Consider the following 14,586-nt stretch of genomic DNA (forward strand, 5'->3'; position numbering starts at 1 on the left):
TGAACCTCTGTTCTCCACCTGTCAACACTTTGGTAAATCAGATGGTGTGGGAAGATGAATAAGCCAGAAGAAAAAGGGGAGGGAGTTGTAAGAAGGACCTGACACAGCGTTGTTTTCAAAGGTTTCATGATCTTAGAAGTATTTAGATGAGCATCACATGCTTAAGAATGGAAATATTTGTGTCATCTCCTAAAAGCAGAGCACTGGCATGGGTCCTGGAGAGATTAAAAGCAACCAGCTCTCCTGAGTGGGATTATCAACAGAGAGTTGGTGTAATGTATAGTCCCTATATCTTTAAGAGACTCACAATGGAAGGTAGAGGGGGATTAAAAAAAAAAAAAAGGGAAGCGAAGTCATATGAAAGAACCGAGGAAAAGGGGAAAATTTCATGTGGCTAGACTTTGTTACTTCATCTCACACCAACTTCATCTCAATCATGGTTTCAACCTCTCCAAAGGCTGTCTTGTTACTGATCTGATAGATATCAGTCTATGGGAAGGTCTGTTTAGAAGCAATTTGGAGAAAGGAGGTACTAGGGAAGAGGGGAAGGCTAGCTACCCTATGGGTTGGAAAAACAAAAAGAAAATCCAAAAGACAAAAAACTTATGGATTATAGTTATTTTTAAAAGATACAACAATTGATTTTACCTCACTAATTCACCTTATGTCCTCATCCAGCCTATCATCAACGTTATGTTCTTGCTCTGGGATTTCTCTCCTTTTCTAAGCATGGACTCCTAAGCCTTAGGTAGATAAGTTCCCTGCCCTGGGCTTCAGATTTCTGCATCTGTAAAATTAGAGAGTTGATGTTCAGTGATTTGGAAACTCAACGTGGTAAGGACACCAAAGTGAGAAGGGAGAGGGCTCCTTGAACCTCAGAGTCATACCTCCTAAAGGGACAACCAGCCTCCCAGATACACCTTGTTTTGCCTCATCTGAATCCTTAGAAGGCAGAGAGAGGAGTAAACTCAAATCTGCCCTGGGGAATTTCCAGGTTGTTGCAGAAAACAAGATACTCTGAACCCAGACTTAGATATAAGAGCAGGCAGAAGTTGAACTTGGAGTAGTTCAACTGACACCCTAGAGATAGACTGCTTCCTGGATTGAGTTGTAATGGCCTGGAATGTGGAAAGGAGCTCAGCTCAGCCTGCCAGAGTCCTTGAGTCTTAGGAAATTATTTTTATTTTTCGATTGTTGAATGGGAAGTTACCAAAGGCAAGGAAAAGGTGGGAAACTTACGGTCAAAAGAAAGGACTCCTTCAGACACTTCGCAATCTATAAGCAGTTGGCTATAATCTGAGTAATATGTAATAGCTAACATGTCAAATAGTCACATGTCAAATATCAAGTGCTTACTATGGACAACGCACAGGAATATAAGAAAGACATGACCTTCCCCTTTATGAAGCCAACATTCTCATGATATGATCTCACTTCATCTTTTCAACCCTTAAACATACTATTAGTATCCCAATTTTAGAAACGAAACAAGACTCAAAAGAGATTGGCACATGGCAGAACTGTCACTGGAAACCAGGTGTTTTGCCTTTGGATGCCATCCTCAGGCTGCTCAATTTACAGGGTTCCTAATAAACCACTCTGACATCTGTGCCTCCCCACTTCCTGCTGGCCTGCCCACTTCACTTAAAAAAGAGCGGGAACACTTTTGCTCAGGCCTACTCCTCTGAAAAGCTAGGAATGAAAGTCTGGTGACTTAAACACAATGGAAATGAAGCATTCTTGTTTTATTTTCAAGTTCCACCCAGACTCAACATGAGACTGAATTCAAACTGGCTTTATTGTGTTTTTACAATATGATACATCTTCACATTTCAAGCTAATGTTTTTACTGTTTGTGATTGCTCTGTGGCAAACTTCTCAGGTTTCCCCTGAGAAAGGGCATTGTTTACCAGTCCTTTGCTGGCCTTTTCCTCTGTTGACTTTTACTCAACTTGTTACCCAGAGGGTTCAATCAACAATATTTAGAGAAAAACTCCTTTGTCCAGGATTCCGGCTGGACCCAAGAGGGAATTTAGAGATGAGTAAGAGACATTCTTGTCTGCCAAAAGCTTAAAATCTAGTTTGTTTGTTTTTTAAAGTAAAATGATCTGAGAGATCTGCACATTTGTGGGAATTTAGAGGACAGAAAGATTGGGAAGAGTTGAGGGAGGTTTTGTAGTTGATGCAGAATTTAAGATAGGAATTGTGGCTAATTAGTAGTTCCTCAGGCAAGTAGTAAGAGAGCATTCTAGCTGAGGAATGCCAGCATGAACAATGCATGGTGCCTGGAAATCCTTTTAGGCAGAATAGTAAGAAATGCAGCTGAGCTGGAGCACAGGGAGTGATGGAGGGAAAGGCTGGAAAGTATATTAGAGCCATATCAAGGAGAGCCTACTTTAGCATATATCCTGAAAATAAGGATCTCTTACATAACTATAATATCATTACTGTATACCTAAGAAAAAAATTATGAAATTCCATAATATCTAATATTCAGTCCCTATTCAGGTTACCCCAATTGAGAGAATTAACTAAGGTATAGTAAATGATTATGAAGAAGGATCGTGGTGAGAAACTATAGCCACCAAACATGTCTGCAGTGATTTTTTTTTTTAAATCTATACCCCAATCTATACAAAAAGTAAAATAAATCAGTGAATACTGGAATATTCTTCACCTGTTTCACCAATTGTTAACATTCTGCTACATTTACTTTCTCTCTTGTCCCTGCTCTTTCTAAGTATCTATATTCTAACTTTTCCACTGCTAATCCAGGTAAATTGAGGAGAGTTCTTAGTGCAGGACTTTAGAGATTGGTATTACATGGGCCTTCATTAGAAAATGATCCAAACGTAGAATTTATTCTTTCAACAAACATCTGTGGAGCATCTGTATATCCTCTTCCCTCCAGGAGCTCTAGTTGAGGATGAATGTCTACAACTTAGGTCCACAAGGTGAAACATGGCCCTGTTGCTTATGGCAACAAATCATTTTGGCCCAGGGCACTGAGTTATATTTCCAGGATTATAATACTCATCTTTTCAGTTTCAGAATTGAAGATGAGAGTGTTCTCTGGCACACACACTCCCACACCTTTCAAGCCTTTTTGCCTTGAACCTTTTGGGGATTCGGGATAGAGGTCTGCTTCAGGGTGTGCCATACTGACTCTGGACTCAGTTGACTCCTCTATCCTATTGGCCCCTTCCATCTAAGAAGAACCGTGCCCCAAGCAAAGGAAGGGAGGGGTAGCAGGAAGGAAATGAGAGCTGTGGTAACCACTAAACAAGGTGGTTTTGCAACTTTCTGATAGAGGACAAAGTTCTTCTGAGGGAAGAGGGTGGAGCCAGGGAAGATGGCAGATTCTGCACACCCAGGACTGGGTGTTAAGTAAGATGGAGTTAGAGACATAGACAAACACTTATGGTTAAACTGAAAAGGAAATAAAGACATAGTTACAGGAAAGGGAATGGAACTAGACATAGTGATAGTGGATTTGTATTGAGTACTCAGCTTAGGGCAACACTGTGAAATCTATTTACATGTATAATATTGTTTAATTTTACCAACAATCCCAGGAGATACTATTGTCTTAATGGGGAAAGGGAGTTCTGTAAACTAAAGCTTAAGTCAGTGGTCCCCAACCTTTTTGGCACCAGGGACCGGTGCTCCTATGAGAATCTAATGCCTGATGATCTGAAGCGGAGCTGAGGCGGTGATGCAAGAGCTGGGGATTGGCTGCAAATACAGATGAAGCTTCACTAAGAGCTGGGGATCGGCTGAAATACAGATGAAGCTTCACTTGCTTTCCTGCTGCTCACCTCCTGCCGTGTGGCTGGTTCCTAACAGGCCACAGGCCAGTCCCAGTCCACAGCCCAGGGGTTGGGGATCCCTGGTTTAAGTGATTTGCCCAAAGGCTTATAGCCAGTAAGTAGAAGGGCAAAGAAGGGGGCATATATCTATTCATCTGACTCCAGAGCCCTTGATCTTAACCACTATAAAGAGATCTCCAGAAGTGAGGGACACTAAACCCAGGATTAAAAATGAAGACATTTGGGTCAGAATCTCTACGTAGAACCTTTCTCACTCCTAATACCTGGGCAGTCTTGCATGCGATTCAAAGCCCTTCACAATGAGACTCTTAGTCTCCCTTTCTAGTTCCTTTGCCCAAATTCCCCACAATATACCCTAAACTAGCCATGCTGAGCCATCTATCTCAGGAAGCTATTGTAAATCTGCATACTCCTTTGCCGATGTTGTCTTTGCCTAGAATCCTCTTTCCACCTTCACCCTTTAAATCCTATTCCAATCTAGCAAAATCTTATTTCAAAGCCCAGCCCATTGGTCCTCTCCTGTATCAGTCTCACTCCCCTTCATGTTATAAGTATTAAGTATCTATTTGCTAGATACTGAGAAATCTAGATGAGTAAGGCAAGTACCCAGTCCTCAAGGAGGTCATGGTTTAGGAGACATAGATAGATAAATATAAATAAAACAGTAACAGAAGTGCATAAAGGTACAGAAGTTGAAAGTGCTTAGGAGGGAGTGATAACTTGATTGATAAGATGAAGTAGATATGATTAAGTGTCACAACAGATATAGAGTATGAATATGAATTGCTTTTTTTTAGTGGCCTGACAGACAAGGTGGGGAAGAACATTTCAGAAAAATGAAACAGCATCTACAATAAGCAGAAGTGTATAGCTTATTCAGGAAATGAATAAAGTATTAGGGAGAAAGACTTGCAGGAAGGAGGACCAATGAGACCTGAAGCTAAATGACAAGTTAGATCATTAAGACTTGTATGCATGCACAGAGAGCTTAACTATAATTTATAGATACATAATAGGTATTTAATAAAAAATTGTTGAGCAGATAAATGGAAAATTATTAGAAGGTTTTAAGCAGCAGCATGATAGGACCATTATAGCAGACAAGGTGAGAAACAGTCAGGGGCTGGACTGAAGCTATGGCAATGAGACTGGAAAGCGTGGGATGATTTCCAGAGATGAACCTGCTGAGGGATTCAATGAAGGAGGTGAGAGAAAAGTAACCGAGGGCAAGAAGCTCCTGAGATTCCAGCTTGGGCCTGGGGCATGGTGGTGCCTCCTTCCAAAATGGGTTACAGGTAGAAGAGTCAGGACTTTCTTATTTCCTCATAATTGACTGTCTCCTATGAGAATAGGTAATATATATTTTTCATTTTCATATCCTTTGCATTAGCACTGAGACCAGTATGATGGTTGGCTCTCAGGATCCTGATGGAGAAGAGATAGACATGCATAGCATTCATCTCTGAGTTTCAAATGCATTTTATCAGGGCTTCTCAAAGTTTTCCACAAAGGCCCTCCTCATAAGGGAAGAGTCTCCTGCCTACCTCTCTATCTAACTTCATCTATCTACAAGAATCTGTGGCTATGGCTGGAAGAGGGTCTCTCAAGTGAAAAATTTCTTCAAGGCTCATGTTTTATCTTTAAAAGCCATGCACATGTTACATTCTTCTTATTAATCCTTTTTAAAATATAATACTCTCCCCATATCTTGACAACCGCCACCCCGCCAAAAAAAAAAACCTCTAAATAACAATGTCATTCCAGGTTTTATATATATCCCCTGGCACACTGTTGCCTACCCCAGGAGTATCTGAATTTGAGAAGAACCACAGAACATGATTGTTTATTCAGCAATGTGCTATATTTCTCTTTCTATTGGGCTGATATGAGTATGGCAGCTCTTTAGTTGCATCTGAGACTCTGAAAGAAGCCAAGGTCATATGACTGTAACCTTATGGACCATTCCCACATGACTGTAACCTTATGGACCATTCCGACTTATATCCCCAGGTACTACAGAAGTTGGGGAAAACTGTGGAAACCAAAGATGAACGGTTCGAACAAAGTGCCAACAACTTCTACCATCAACAGGTAATCTGGAGGTTGGGGAAGGGAGCTTAGAGGAAGAAAGAAGACATGAGGGCTGAGTGGCAGAGAAACAGCAGATTCTTCAAACCAGCAAGCATCCCTACTAACCCATCCTCCCCCAGGGGTAAAGACCACAGGGTGCCCTGCTGCTCATCCTTTCCCTGGAACCAGAGAAACATACCTTTCCTGTTCCTGACACTGGATTCTGGGGAGCAGATGAGTGTTGTTTTCTCTTAGTGGTTCCCCCAGGGTACAGTGGCATCACCAGGTCCTTACAGAAAATCAAAATGAGTCCCTGCCACTTTGTTCACTTCCCAGTGTACCTCTCTCCCACTCTAGGGCTCTTCTCACTTCGATAGCCCCCGTGTTTTCCTTGTGGCCACTACCTCTCCCTTAACCTAAGCCCTTTATTCTAAAATAATACCTCCATCTTTCACCATTCTCATCAACAAACCTCTTTTCTCACTATTCCTTCTGTCTTCACTGGATATTATGGCTAATTATATGTAGAAAATTCACATTTAAAAGTGGGTAACACTATGGCCATGCCACCCTGAATGTGCCCAATCTCATCCGATCTCGGAAGCTAAGCAGGGTCGGGCCTGATTAGAACTTGCATGGGAGACCACTGAGGAATACCAGGTGCTGTAGGCAGTGAAAAAAAAAAAAGTGGATAACAGAGGTTTAACCTTCTGTAGAATATTCGACCTTCTGTCTCCATATGCCATTCATTGTGCTCAGTGCTTTATACACATCTCATTTAATTCTTACACCAGTCTTGGAGATTGTGATTCCTTCTTAATAATAGAAGGGAGTTGTTAACTTAAATGAATATCCAGTTACATTGCAGTTCTAATACTGACTACCCAGAGTTTGGTCAAATTTCACAAGTTAGGTCAAATTTCACAGGTTAAGGGTACAGTCCCACATTAGACTGCCTCACTTCAGACACCAGCCACAAGCCCTGGAGTTCTTAGGCATCCTACATTTCTGACCAACTGGCTACCTGTTCAGCTTTCCTAATTCACTAGAATGACTCACAAAACTCAGGAAAGTGCTCTGCTTACAATTACAGTTTTATTATAAAGAATACAAATCAGGACCAGCCAACTGAAGACAAATAAGGTGAGGTCTGGGAGGGTTCCAAATGTGAAGCTTCTGGGTCCTTAAGACACGTCATCCTCCCAGCACATTGATGTAAGTATTACCAATCAGGGAAGCTCACCCAAGCTTCAAGTGTCTAGAGTTTTTATTGTGATTTCATTACATAGTGAATCATTGGCCATGTAATTGAACTTAATCTCTAGCTCCCTTAATCTCATCCTCTCCTGGAGGTTGGGCCAGTACTACCTGTCTCAGAATCCTAGCCCTCTAATCTCGTGGTTCATCTTTCCAGCCTGATCAGCCACCATCCTGAGGTAATGTCTGAGGGGCCCACCATGAATAACAAAGACACTCTTGTCACTCAGGAAATCTCAAGGATTTGGGGGTGACTTCCCAGGATCGAGGGAGAAAGACCAGCCAAAATCTTTATTGTACAACATCAGTCAGTTAATTGAATTAGATGGAAGGTAATCTTTAGAATTATATTGAAAGGATATTAGCTATCATCTAATTCAGTAGTTTCCTGTATATCAGAATCATCTGGAAATATTTTTAAATGCAAGGTCTTTGGTTGGAGGGCCTAGGAATCTGTACTTTTTACTTGTTTTAATGGAAAACTTCACATATATACAAAGATAGAAAAACTTGTATAATGAATCCATATGTACCCATCACTCAGCTTTGATAATTTATCAATTCCTGAGAGTCCTGTTTCACCATTGTCTCCACCAACTTCCCTCCATCCTTGATTATAATGAAGCAGATAAATTCTTTTTATCTATAAAAATTTAGTTATCTATCTCTAAAGATAAGGACTCTTAAAATATAACCACAAAACCATTATTGTACCTAAAAATATTTTTCTATATTCACACTCCCCTAATTGTCTTTTTTTTTACAGTTTGTTTACATCAGCAACTTGTTAACATATAAATCTCTTAGCCTTAAGATTAAATCTCTTAATCTGTAGATTTCTAATCCCTCCTTTTTGAAGTTTATTTGTTAATGATATTAGGTTTTCCTGCAGTTTCCTGCAGTCTAAATTTTGCTGATTAAATCTCTTTGGTATTTTTTGACGTGTTCCTCTGTCTCTCGTATTTTCTAAAAATTAATAGTTAAATTTAGAACCTTGATGAAATTAAGATTTTTTTGTTTTTGTTTCTTTTGGTGGCAAGAATATTTATTGTAGGTGTTCTGTCCTTCCATCTGGAAGATGGCACATAATATCTGGTTGTTGTCTGGTTTTTTGTGTGATATTAACAGCTATCGATGATCATTAACTCAGGAATCTGTGTTTTACATTAAACCTACTAGGTAATTATGATGTAGCTGCTAGTCTGAGAACAGCATTTAGCAACCACTGATCTAGTCTGACTCCTTTGATGAGAAACAGAATCTGACTCAGAGAGAAGTGATTTCATCAAGATAACATAGCATAAGAGTTACAGAGCTAGGATTCAAACTTAAACCCTGTGCTTTTCCCCCTGTACCTCAGTAGGAGGTCTCCCTGGGCCCCTTCTCAACTCCAGTTACTGTTCTGCTTCCAACTTCAGCATGAAAGGAATAGGAATCAGTAAGCTGACACCCACTTTGGAAGGTTTCCAGCTCTTGTCCCATTCTGTCTCTCAGTACTTTCCCTCTCTTCCTTATAGGATGGATCTACAATGGCAGATATGTGAGTAGAAAGGGTAAGAGATGAAGGAGGGGTCATCAAGAAGAAAAAGAAGATCAGATAGGACAGTTTCTTCAGAATTCCCCGTGCAAGCCCACCAACTAAACACTTGATAGGGGAAATATATTTGAGAAATAAAATGGAGTTAGATTAGTAATAGGGAAAAACTTTTCCCCTGAGATACATCACTATATATAGATATAGATACATCTGTAGTAACTAGTGTTTGAACATGCTTGGAAAGCTCATTTAATACATTTCATCAGTGCCTGCTGCATGCAGGCACTGTGCTAGATGCTGGGACTTCAAGATGAATAAGACAACATACCTACCCTCAAGGCTGTCCCAGTTTAAGAAGAAAGACAGTGACAATACAGTCAGGTCTGAGGCTCAACCTGGGGTGGCTAAGACAAATAGGAGGAAAGAGGACAAGATAAGTTTGATTCAAAGTGAAGTATTCCAGAAATTGGACCGCTTGGTCATGTGCCCTATTCTTCACCCACAATTACTTTGTAGGTAAACTTTTTATTAATAAATAAATATCACTCCCAAACTTCCCAGCCTGATTTCAAGGACTTGCCACTTGCCTGTGTTCCTAATCAAATTTCCATGGGTAATTTTTCTTTGAGGGCTCTGCTTGCTTCCCTCTTTTCCTCTCTCCAAAACATATAGGGAAAGTTCTTTTCCTCAAGCAGCACTTTAATCTCTTATTTCTGGTAGTGACAGCTTCTTCCAATTCATTGCCTTTAAAATCACATCCAACAATCAAGCTTCATCTTTTCCTTCTGGACCTCCATTAGGCAAAACACTTTCAGCACTTGCTCAGGTTGGTCATGCTATTTACTTGTTTTGCTGAATGCTTGGGTTTCTCTGAGTCCATTTTTCTCCAGCAAGTAGGGAACCCCAGGATAGGGACCTTTTTCTCTATCCTCAGTACCCCAGTCTCTTAGGACATAGTTTTGTCTACCTATCTGAGTGCTTTGGTCAAGCTTCCAGAGTGAGTGGTTCATTAACTGAGAGCTGGGGCTCTTTGTATAAGGGATGGGAAGGACTAACTCAGACTCTTTATAGTGCTGCCAAGAATTTGAAAAGGAGTCACAGAGCAGAAGTGATAAAAAGATCTGGAGCTAGAAATGGCTTTACTTGGCATTTATAGATGAGGAAACTAAAGCCAGAGAAGTGGAAAAACTTGCTCCTCGATAGTAGAGACAAGTTTTTAACTGTGAGACAAGTGTGAACCTAAGACTGTGACAGTTACATCTGTCAGGAAAGAAGTAATGTGCTGGGATTATTCAGCCTGGAGACATTTCAGGGAGGACAGACAGGTCAGAGAAATAAAATGACACCCAATACTGTCTCCCCGCCCCCACTCCCCACCCCACGTACTTTATCTCCTCAAAGAAAGAGCAAGAGCATAAAGGAAGAACTTTGACCAGGGGGCTTGGTTCTAAAATACAAGAATGGATTTGTGAGGTAAAATGGAGGACAGAAGGCATTCACATTTTATGGACTATGGTATAAATAGTACCCTCTAGTTTTGAACAGTGTGAACCTGCACAATCATATATGGTAGCCTTGGTTATTGATCTGATTTTTCAGGCCATATAATATCTAATAGGATAAATAATTAAGAATTTCATTTGTGGAAATTATGCAAGATAGTTTAACAGCTTTTATTCCTCAAATATGTATTTTTGAGACCAAATTTTCATGATGAAGTAAAAAGTTGAGTCCACATTGTTTTGTTTCAAAAAAAGAAATTGAAATCCTTGTTAATTTTTATAATCCTTAAAACTCTTTAAAACCTTGGTTATCATATTTTCAAAACCTCAAATTTATACCTACCTACCATAGCCATGTTTAAAAGATATCATGCATACTTAACATCTTAGATTATTTAAACTTTTTACTGTCAATGAAAAACCAAGGAGGAAGTGAAACGTTCTTAGTGAATGCTGGGTATTTCTAAATTTTTTAACTGACTGAATTTGTCTCCATCATGTACTTTCTCATGGTCACCAGTGACCCCCAGTTACCAAGTCAGTGACTTTTACCAATTCCTTCTGCATTCTAACCCCTCTGTAGCATCTGCCCCTCCTCGGTCATTTCTCCGATGCTCTCTTGATTTACATTTGCTGAGACCCACTACACAATCCCAATTCTTCCCCATCCCTGACAGTGCCTTAGACTTCTTCAAGACTGTCTTTGTCTTTATGTCCCTTGAGCCCTGGCATTCAGCCCCTTGAGAAGGACTTTTAACCTGAACTATGGTCATGAATTCGGAGTGATTTAGAGGTGAGCTCTGGAAGCAAGAAGATGAATAAAATTAGTCTAGTTTTATTTATTTGACTGAGTAGACCTAGATTTTATGTTGCTAAAATTAAATAATAATGATCTTTCCCTCAAAGATTTCCACAGATAAAAAATTTTTAATTTAAGTTGTTAAATAGAATTTACTGAATTGTCAGTTTTTCTCCTATAAGTTTTTTTGTACTTTTGGTATGCTCAATCGCCTATATAGTAATGAACACCAGCAATTAAAATGAACACGTTCACAAGTATTTTATGGTGTACTGTATAATGCATCTTAGCTCAAATACTCCATCACTTGAATGTGTGTGAAGATCACTGTTCCAGCTCATGGGCCTGGTTCTATACAATACACTTGAACTGGGCTGCACTTTTAGTCCAGACCCACACTCCTGAAGTCACATTCCAAAATGTCTGTTGTCTGGCCTCAAAATTCCTTCTCACCCAACTCCTAGAAACTGGGGTTCACACAAAGAAAAGAGACCAGAATGGGAAGGGGCTTTAAACAACACCAAGAGAAACAACTGAGGAAGCCTGTGAAAAAGAAGACAGTACAGGGCATGTGAAAGAGGTCTTCATACATATGTGTAAAAGAAATTACATCTACTATGAATACAGAAGGCGAATCTAAGACCAGTGTGCAAGAGTTCTAGTAGAGCTATTTAAAAATGAAGTGCAGCCTCAGGAAGAGGTCATGCGTTTCTGGTTGCTGGAGATATTCAAGAAGCAAAGGCTAAATGAACTTTTGTCATAGTTCTAACAAATGTGGTTCATCTCTTGGGTTGAGATTTGAACTTCCAAATCTAAATGATACCTTCCTCTCCTTCCTCTTTTCCTCTTTTTTAGAGGAAGGAGACCTAAATTAGCATAAAGAAATGAATTCAGAGACAGGGACAAATATAGAATCAGGTAGGTAGATAAAACTATAGATGATGACATTGGAGTTGGAACAGGAGGAGAGTCGATGAGGATCCTTGGAAGAGAAGTGTAAAGCAGGTGACTGATGAAAGAGAAGGGTAAAGTGGGGCAAGGCAGAGGAAGACATCAGGAGAGGTGAGAAATGACCTGTGTCAGGGTGCAGAGAAAGAAGTGGGTCGTGTGTCTAAAGAAGATGGTAGCATTTTACCCAGAGAGGAAGGTGTAAGCCGGAGGATCATATACATGGGATCATAGGACATTTAAATTTCAACAGAGGAACTTGGGTATAGGTCTTTGTTCACTGGAAAGGAGAACGGAGAAAGAAGACATGCCAAAGCAATGGGAACAATCTCCCAACTTAAAAATTTTCTCTTAAAAAGAGAAAACCTACAACTTCTTGGTGAAGAGTGTAAAAGCTAATTTACCACATTTGCAGATGTTTGAAGACATTCCACGATTGATTTCTGCTTTTAAGCTACTTTTATACTTTGACCTCTGGAGCATCTTTCCAAATGTATCTCTTTAGTCACCAAAGGCCTTTCTCCCTTTCAGGCGGAAGGCCTCAGGCTACACAAGGACCTGAAGAACTTCCTTAGTGCAGTCAAAGGTGGGTATTGCAACGTGGGCAGATACAGAGAGTATTCATGCAGCTAGTAAGAGGTCTGGGGGACAGAAGAAACAACGATGCTCAGGCTTTTGTCACTTGCCTGCCTCTGACTCCTGGAACTTTGTGGACCAGGAAGAGTAACTTTTCCTATCTCAGCCCCATCCAACTCAGTGATAACCCAAACCTTCTGAGTTTGTCCTTCTGAATTGGACCCACTGATTTGCCTGTCACCCATGTGATCATTCCAAAATAGTTTTTAAGAAACGTTTTGGTAGGATTGAGTTCTCTCTTTTCAGTGATGCATGAAAGTTCAAAGAAAGTGTCAGAAACCCTGCAAGAGATCTACAGCAGCGAGTGGGATGGTCACGAGGAGCTAAAGGCCATTGTCGGGGTAAGAGTGTTTCGGGCTTTACAACTCTTCACAACGCTCTCCTACCCTCATCTTAACCTCATAGGTGGAAGGGAAAAGCTGTAACTGTGAAAGTAAAAACGAACTTTCCCTAATCTGTGTGGACTGCTCTGCTTTGACTCTCTTTTCTCTCTTTAAAACCTTATAGAAGTTTTACCTACATAAAACCTGATTGGTTGTTTTTTGAAAACTAATTTCATGTAGTTATTTATTCCCAAACTTCCCCATTCTTTAAGCACTAGAGTTGAAGACTCAGACCATCTGTTCCTGTTCTTAATTCTTGAATGTACCTCCAGTCTCTTATAAGGAAGTTCCTTGGGGAAGGGCTATTTTCTCCATCTGACTCTTCCCCCCAGAATCCAACATGATATTCTAAATACAATTCTCCAGAAAGGAAGTCTGTTGCAGGAAGAATTTGGGTATTTCCCCAATAGGCAGTTGTTGTTGAGAAGTAGAGCCTTCACCATGCTCCTCTGCCTCTATCCCACAGAATAATGATCTCCTTTGGGAAGACTATGAAGAGAAACTAGCTGACCAGGCTTTGAGGACCATGGAAAACTATGTAGCCCAGTTCAGCGAGATTAAGGTACTCAATTTACAAAATCAAGGAGGGGTGATGAGTGGCGTGTATTAGTTAGAGGCCATATTGGGTTAAACATTATAAGTAGAGTTAACGCTCATAGTTAGGAATGAAGTCGGGTAGGTTCAGAGAAGGATTAAAGTTGAGGGCTAGACAAGAGGTTAGGATAAAGGGTTAAAGGTAGTGTGAAGGTTATGTTTAGACGTAGATTTCAGTGAACTAGATTTGGGCTGGTTTTAAATTAGATCTAGGACAGAGCATCATTTTAGTTATGAGAAACAACTAATGGGACCAGAAGATGTTCACTGCTCAGAAGCAGAAACTTAGAGGAGTCATAATAATTATCTTCAAAAACTTTGAAGGTGAAAGAGAATTGAGCCAGTTTTAAACTGTTCCAGAAAGTAGAATTGAAGTTCATGTATTCATTTAACTCATATTTAGTCTAACAGACACTTATTTGAGATTAATAGGAAGAAATGAGAGGGAACCTTAAGTTTCTAATAGTTAAAGCTTTCCAAAAATGAAATAAAATGAAATATACTATGAGATAGTGGGTTGTCTATTCTGTTTAAATAAAAGTCAAACTACCTCTTATCTTGGATATTGTAGAGAAGCTTCATGTATTGCATAGGAAGTTGGACTAGATAATGGCTAAGATACTTTCAAATTCTGTGACTGAGAGAATGAGACAGATCAATAACATTGTTTTCTTCTCTCTGGTATAATTCATAGTTTGGATGAGATTGAGTAGACTTTTCTCACTGCTCATTTTTATTGCTTTAGGATTTTCAAAATACTTTATATTCAGCATTTGATCTTTAAAATAACACTATAGGGCAGATGAGGTTACTGAGGCTCCAAAAGAGATGGGCTTTGCCCTAGGTCACAAGGCTAATAAATGGCAGTATTGGGAAGAGGACCCAAAACTCCTGCTTTTAAATTTCATAGGATTCTCAAGATCATTTCTCCTGAGGGCTGAACCAGTTTATAGTGAATTCATAGAAAATATTAATATTTAATGCAGGCTTCCATTTGCTCTGTTAGGATTGTCCTTTTCTCTAGTTGCCT

The 14,586-nt window shown here is 39.9% G+C and overlaps 2 protein-coding genes and 1 pseudogene across 3 annotated transcripts in view; all 3 read left to right on the top strand.

Moving 5' to 3' along the window:
- The window catches only part of CELA1 (chymotrypsin like elastase family member 1), a 23,799-nt gene extending 15,807 nt beyond the window's left edge, over nucleotides 1-7,992 (top strand). The window contains exons 8-9 of the mRNA XM_015587951.1: nucleotides 5,841-5,921; nucleotides 7,924-7,992. Of these exons, the coding sequence (XP_015443437.1) occupies nucleotides 5,841-5,921; nucleotides 7,924-7,992 (150 nt within the window). The remainder of the gene's footprint in view (nucleotides 1-5,840; nucleotides 5,922-7,923) is intronic.
- Nucleotides 5,845-14,586, top strand: part of BIN2 (bridging integrator 2) — a 21,891-nt gene continuing 13,149 nt past the window's right edge. Inside the window, exons 1-4 of one of the 2 annotated variants that reach the window (XM_015587813.1) lie at nucleotides 5,845-5,921; nucleotides 12,475-12,529; nucleotides 12,826-12,920; nucleotides 13,429-13,524. In XM_015587813.1, coding sequence (XP_015443299.1) covers nucleotides 12,828-12,920; nucleotides 13,429-13,524 — 189 coding nt within the window. In that variant the 5' untranslated portion in view covers nucleotides 5,845-5,921; nucleotides 12,475-12,529; nucleotides 12,826-12,827. Of the gene's footprint in view, nucleotides 5,922-12,474; nucleotides 12,530-12,825; nucleotides 12,921-13,428; nucleotides 13,525-14,586 lie in introns of those variants that run through there. The other variant, XM_015587809.1, reaches the window with a different exon arrangement.
- LOC112478476 lies at nucleotides 6,454-6,572 on the top strand (annotated as a pseudogene).

Source organism: Pteropus alecto, unplaced genomic scaffold (genome assembly GCF_000325575.1).
Source record: "Pteropus alecto unplaced genomic scaffold, ASM32557v1 scaffold220, whole genome shotgun sequence".
NCBI classification, from domain to species: domain Eukaryota; kingdom Metazoa; phylum Chordata; class Mammalia; order Chiroptera; family Pteropodidae; genus Pteropus; species Pteropus alecto.